This window comes from Anolis carolinensis, chromosome 1 (assembly GCF_035594765.1).
Source record: "Anolis carolinensis isolate JA03-04 chromosome 1, rAnoCar3.1.pri, whole genome shotgun sequence".
NCBI classification, from domain to species: domain Eukaryota; kingdom Metazoa; phylum Chordata; class Lepidosauria; order Squamata; family Dactyloidae; genus Anolis; species Anolis carolinensis.
In genome coordinates this window covers 200,303,680-200,310,724 of record NC_085841.1, presented here as the reverse complement: position 1 = coordinate 200,310,724, position 7,045 = coordinate 200,303,680, and the positions used below count along the sequence as shown (strand labels likewise).

The window sequence follows — 7,045 nt, the reverse complement described above, 5'->3', positions numbered from 1 at the left end:
AACCAATCCAACATGGACAATGGCTGTGTCGGTTGGGGATTCTGGGAGCTGTAGAAAAAAGTCACTTTCCAAGCCTTTCCAAGCACTTTACTCACTTGTACACCAACCATTCCTTTGTTAGGCTGATAAGAGGGGCCCAAACCTGTTTAAGTCATCTACAGAATGTCTAAACTGGATGTATTAACTCTGTTCCCATAGAGTTTCATCTGGTTATGTACATGGAGGTATAATCCATGACACTCCATGACACTTCACAATACCTGTATATGTGTAGTGATGACATCGAAGCCAGGTCCTCTGCAGGCCCGTAGGGAGTGAAGTCTTTGAGATGTCAATCACAATGGGGTAAAGCACTGAGTTGCAGAAAGAAAACTGAAGGCCTTTTCAGCCTTACCAGGTCATCATGTCAAAGGCTTCCAGAGGAGACAAACTTCTGAGTGACCTCGGTTACAAGCTGGGCCAGACCCTGGGAGAAGGCAGCTATTCCAAGGTGAGGGTGGCCACTTCTGCCAAATACAAAGGCCCCCTAGCCATCAAAATGGTGGACCGACGTCGGGCACCCCGGGATTTTGTTGAGAAGTTCCTGCCACGGGAGCTCTCCATCTTACGAGGGATTCGGCACCCACACATCGTCAGGGTCTACGAGTTCATCGAAGTCTGCAATGGGACGCTCTACATCGTGATGGAAGCAGCCTCCACAGACCTGCTACAAATGGTGCAGCAAGTAGGGAAACTGCCCTGTGATCCCGAAGCCCGGGACATCTTTGCCCAGGTGGTGGGTGCTGTCCGCTACCTCCATGACCGGCATTTGGTGCACCGGGACCTCAAGTGTGAGAACGTGCTGCTTACATCTGATGGCCGGCGAGCAAAACTGACTGACTTTGGTTTTGGCAAGGAGTCCCGTGGGTATCCAGAACTGAGTACCACTTATTGTGGATCAGCTGCTTATGCCTCCCCAGAGGTCCTTATGGGCATCCCCTATGATCCCAAAAAGTATGATGTATGGAGTTTAGGCATCATGTTGTACGTGATGGTCACTGGCTGCATGCCCTTTGACGACACCCACATCCATAGCATGCCCTATCGCCAGAAGAAAGGGGTTGCATTCCCAGAAGATCTGCTCTCTTTATCTGAGCCCTGCAAAGTTCTTATTACTCAGCTTCTTCAGTTCAATCCAGAATCTCGTCCCTGTGTGGGACATGTATCTAAGAATCCTTGGCTGAAGGGGGAAACATAAATGAGACAGCCTTTCCAACCCTGGCATTGGCACCACGTGCTTCAAATAGGGTGAGGGGCTGATGCCATGGTAACAACAGAACTCTAGCTGCAGAAAAGAGGTTTCTGGAATGGTGATCGTGGGAAGAAATGGCTATGGGTAGGAAAACTTTTAAAAAAACAATTCCGATGTAAGTTCCTCTGAAATTAAGGGACTTTCTTCCAAACATATGTATTTACATTGGGGTGCCAATGAGATCTTTTAAACCCTCTTTTTGTGTCTGTTGTCATTCTGTTTATGAATGTGGAGTATTTGCGTGAAGGAAAAGTCAACCATCCTACGAACAACTCAATTGTGTGTGTGTATGTGTCTAGGGAAGTTGCTGAAACAGGGCCGATGCACATGGCACATTTACAGCGTTATGATTCCACTTTTCCTTCCAGGTTTGGGAGCAACAATTGGAATCCTCAGCCAAGGAGCTCCTTTGGTGCCTTCAAATAAATCACCAATCCCAGGACTTCATAGGATTCTGTTGGAGTGGAATCATAATGCTATAACTGCACAGTGTAGAAAAAACTATGTTACAAATAACAACAATAACAACAACAACAACAACAACTACTTAATTATTATATACATCATACACCATACAGTCCTAAATGCTTGGGAAATGTTCTACTTGTGATTCTGTGATATGAAATCCAGCATATATATCTCGTTTGCTGTGTCATACTCTGTCTTTGTGTCCATCATCATCATCATCATCATCATCATCCAGCATATATATCTCGTTTGCTGTGTCATACTCTGTCTTTGTGTCAATAATAATCATAATCATCATCATCATCATCATCATCATCCAGCATATATATCTCGTTTGCTGTGTCATACTCTGTCTTTGTGTCAATCATCACCATCATCATCATCATCATCCAACATATATATCTCGTTTGCTGTGTCATACTCTGTCTTTGTGTCAATCATCATCATCATCATCATCATCATCCAGCATATATATCTCATTTGCTGTGTCATACTCTGTTTTTGTGTCAATCATCACCATCATCATCATCATCATCATCATCCAGCATATATATCTCATTTGCTGTGTCATACTCTGTCTTTGTGTCAATAATAATAATCATCATCATCATCATCCAGCATGTATATCTCGTTTGCTGTGTCATACTCTGTCTTTGTGTCAATAATAATAATAATAATAATAATAATAACTTTACTTGTATTCCATCCTATCTCTCCAATGGGACTCAGAGCGGATTCCAACATACAACAGCAAACATTCAATGCCTCATAAAACAAACAAATACTGACATAAAATCCCAGAAAAACCCCACCTATGAAAACAACATTAAAACCTAACATCAAATTGAAACCTAACATCAGTAAATTAAACCTAACATCAATAAATTAAACTACACATAGTCAGTCAAAATTATATAATGACATACAATCTAAACAAACATCCACATTAATTTACAACAGCCAAGAGTTCAAAGAAAAGACTCCTTCCTTGGTCACTCACAGCCAGCACAGACCCTATAGATTTATATGCCAAATGAAGTCTGGGGAAGAGAGAAACAATGGAATCTGTTCTAAATGCTGGTTTCTGATAACTGTATTTTCCTTGTTGGGTACTTGATTCTTTTTGAACATGTGCCAACCATTTTACATAATCCTTCTAATTCTGGGGTAGGTAACCTGCTGCCCTCCAGATGTTTTGAACTACAACTATCTGTTGGCAAAGCACACACAGAGATAACCGTGGGTCCTTTCACACTATATATTTATATGGTGTTACCGTCCTACTTTAACTGCCATGGCAACATCCTATGGAATCTTGGGATTTGCAGTTGAAGGGAATAATAATAATAATAATAATAATAATAATAATAATAATAATAATAACCTCAGGACCCCAAGATTGAACTTCAAAGACTCTGGCAGAAACCAGTGCAGGTGGTCCCAGTGGTGATCGGCACACTGGGTGCCGTGCCAAAAGATCTCAGCCGGCATTTGGAAACAAATTGACAAAATTACAACCTGCCAACTGCAAAAGGCCACCCTGCTGGGATCTGCACACATCATCAGAAAATACATCACACAGTCCTAGACATTTGGAAAGTGTTCGACTTGTATTTTGTGAAATCAAATCCAGCATATCTATCTTGTTTGCTGTGTCATAATAAAATAATAATAATAAAACTTTATTTATATACCGCCCTATCTCCCGGATGGGACTCAGGGCGGTTTCCAATCATAAAAACAACACAAACATTACATAGCAACATAATAACACATTATTAAGCAAAGTAAAATAATACAATTATAGCAATAAATAACACTTACATGACCTGATCAAGGAGACGGGAACCATAAACCCAATATATTAAAATGTATCATTTTAGGCTAGGGATGGGTCTATAGCAGTGGTTCTGAACCTGTGGGTCTCCAGATATTTGGGCCTACAACTCCCAGAAATCCCAGCCAGTTTACCAGTTGTTAGGATTTCTGGGAGATGAAGGCCCAAATATCTGGGGACCCACAGGTTCAGAACCACTAGTCTATAGGATCCTGGACCTGGGAGCTCCTTTTGTGCCTCTTGCCAAACTCAAACCCTTGGGTCCCACAGGAGGCAGCCATAGCATGTAAGAGGAAAACATAGGACAAAAGGATCCAAATGAAGAAAACGTGGAAACTTACTTCTATAACCTGCAACTCCCACAACCTCCAGACACAATGTGTAGCATCCACATCAGCTTGGACATACTGGGATTTGTAAGGTGGCAAGCTCCCTCTGAATAAGTCTTGCCAAGAAAAATCTTGATAGGGTGGCCAGAAACTGGAAATGATGTGAAAGCACAACAACAACATTTCAAATCAAACATAACTAAATCAAATGTATTTGAAATGTGTTATTGAAGGCTTTCGTGGCCAGAATCACTGGGTTGCTGTGAGTTTTCCGAGCTGTATGGCCATGTTCCAGAAGCATTCTCTCCTGACGTTTTGCCCACATCTATGGTAGGCTTCCTCAGAGCTTGTGAGGTCTGTTGGAAATTATGCAAGTGGGGTTTATATATCTGTGGAATGTCCAAGGTGGGAGAAAGAACTCTTGTCTGTTTGAGGCAAGTGTGAATGCTGCATATACAGTAGAGTCTCACTTATCCAATTTAACGGGCCAGCAGAACGTTGGATAAGGAATATGTTGGATAATAAGGAGAGATTAAGTAAAAGCCTACTAAACATCAAATTAGGTTATAATTTTACAAATTAAGTACCAAAACATCATGTTATACAACAAATTTGACAGAAAAGGTAGTTCAGCATGCAGTAATGCTATGTAGTAATTACTGTATTTACGAATTTAGCACCAAAATATCACTGTATCATGTATTGAAAACATTGACTACAAAAATGTGTTGGATAATCCAGAACGTTGGATAAGCGAGACTCTACTGTTTTTGAAATGTATTTGAAAGATATATGTGTGTGTGTCTCAATACACACACATACACACAATTCATACAGTGTATATGCTTTTTTAAAGCAGGCTATCATATAAATGTTCTTCCCTTTGCCCAACATATTGTCTGCTATGATAGGAAACAGGCTTTAGGAAAGATCTGTGGTCTGGAGTTTTCATTGCTACACTCAGAAGCATGCAAATGGTAGACTTTGGTAATCTCTCTTTTTAAAAGAGTAATTAATTCCATTTACTCATTACAGTCAGTCATTCTGTTTGAGGCTGGTGGAGCAGAAAACTTCATTGGCCTACTTAACATGGGATTATGGGAACAACGGAGGCAGCCAGCCCAGCAATGGCACAAGCAGTTTGGATGGTAGTTTCTTGATGTACCCTACAACCAGTTAGTGCCTATTTGTGGTCATGTGGGACAGAGCTGAGGCTAGGCACTAGCTGATCTGTTAACTGGACAGTTACGCCCTTAGTCAAACCATGAACTGGTTGGGTAAAGGGGTTCAGGATGCCTTTTGCTCATGCAGGGTTGTAAAAAAACACCTGCCCTGGGTCAACCAGGAACTGGCAGCATTAAAACCCTATAGGATCTTGGCTATATTGATTAAGAAATTATTAAATTCTATTACAAATTACCATCTTACTATTGTCTTTTTTAATTAGGAAATTACCACACTGTTGTGTAATAGTGTGCTTAGTGTTCCAAATTCATTTTTTTGGAAAACTGGAACATGCACTAACATAATCCTTCTTCCTGTTGATGGTTCCCCTATTAACTTGGTAAGGTAAAGGTAAAGATTTCCCCCTGACATTAAGTCTAGTTGTGTCCAACTGGGGGTTGGTGCTCATCTCCATTTCTAAGCCAAAGAGCCAACGTTGTCCATAGACACCTCCAAGATCATGTGGCTGCATGGAGCGCCGTTATTTTTCCATCAAAGTGGTACCTATTGAGCTACTCACATTTGCATACTTTTGAACTGCTAGGTTGGCAGAAGCTGGAGTTAACAGCGGGAGCTCACCCCATTCCCCAGATTCGAACCACCAATCTTTCAGTCAGTAAGTTCAGCAGCTCATTGGTTTAACCCACTGCACCACTGAGGCTCTGGGTTAACTCGGTATGAACACAAATTGGGCTATCTGCTTACTGCACCATTTGGTAGACTACTCCTCTATCAACCATGTTTTATTTTTTGTTTTGATCTCGAAGAACTGTGCATTATTTTAAGAGTCAGCCACTTTGTTTCATTAGTGCACCATTTCATGGTGGTGCAGTTACATAGTTATTGGCTGCATGTACACATTCATCATGCCTCCCATCATAATAAATATAGATGACATAATATGTATGGATAGGAAAATGCCAGCTTTGTACACATTTGTTTGTGCTGCCAAGGGCTGGTACAGTTATTGATGCCTAACCTTGTTATGGAATACTGGAGCCAATAGAAATCAAGAAGATTCCAATCAGTGGCAATGTTTGTTTATTTGAATCCAGCACACCACATCGCAATAAAAAGCATGCATTCAGAACACAATAGTAACAGTAAAGGTTTTCCCCTGACATCAAGTCCAGTCGTGTACGACTCTGGAGGCTGGTGCTCATCTCCATTTCTAACCCAAAGAGCCGGTGTTGTCCGGAGACACCTCCAAGGTCATGTGAATGCTAGATAACAAATCAGTGCTGCCAGCACATGCATAAATGTAGCTGAACACATGAAGCAGTTAATTTTTAAAAAATGAAGATCAGCAGTATATCCCTCTTGAAGGAAAAGCTTATGAAACTAACATGAAACCAAAATAGTTCCAGGAACACTAATGTGTTACATTACATTTTAAAAAATCAAAGGGGGCAAATGGGGCAAAAGCGAGAAGTGCACCAGAGCTAGTTACTTATTGCATGACTGTCAATATTGGAGCAAAGTATTTTCAAGAAGCTATTTATGGGTTTTCCACCATGAGTTAAAAGTATAGGAAACCTCGGCATGCTACTGCTTTGCAATGACGTTATGTAATAAGCAAACACATGCCTAACCCGTACTACTTCATTGCGGTACTCATTTGTTTTACATAAATGTTCATTACTTTAATTTTTTGGAGAAAAATTTAGTATTGATCAGAGAAGGTAGCAATATCCTGGCAATATGGCTCTAAAATGTTTTTTTAAGTAACTTTTAAAAGTAACTAGAATCACTTGTTCATGATACTTGTTCCTATTGTCCTGCATTTTGCACAAGCCCTGCCCTTCCCTTGCAATTTTTCATTGCCCCGCTTTCAGTTCTGTGATGTTTTTAGATGTATTTTAAGATGTTTATTTCTCTGGGTTAATGGTTTTAACT

The 7,045-nt window shown here is 40.6% G+C and overlaps 1 protein-coding gene across 1 annotated transcript; it reads left to right on the top strand.

Moving 5' to 3' along the window:
• The first annotated feature begins 291 nt into the window (after window positions 1-291).
• Window positions 292-1,487, top strand: LOC100555783 (testis-specific serine/threonine-protein kinase 6-like). Its single transcript, XM_003217412.4, has one exon. It carries the CDS (start codon window positions 404-406, stop codon window positions 1,235-1,237), a length of 834 nt encoding a protein of 277 aa, XP_003217460.1. The 5' UTR covers window positions 292-403; the 3' UTR covers window positions 1,238-1,487.
• The last annotated feature ends 5,558 nt before the right edge of the window (window positions 1,488-7,045 follow it).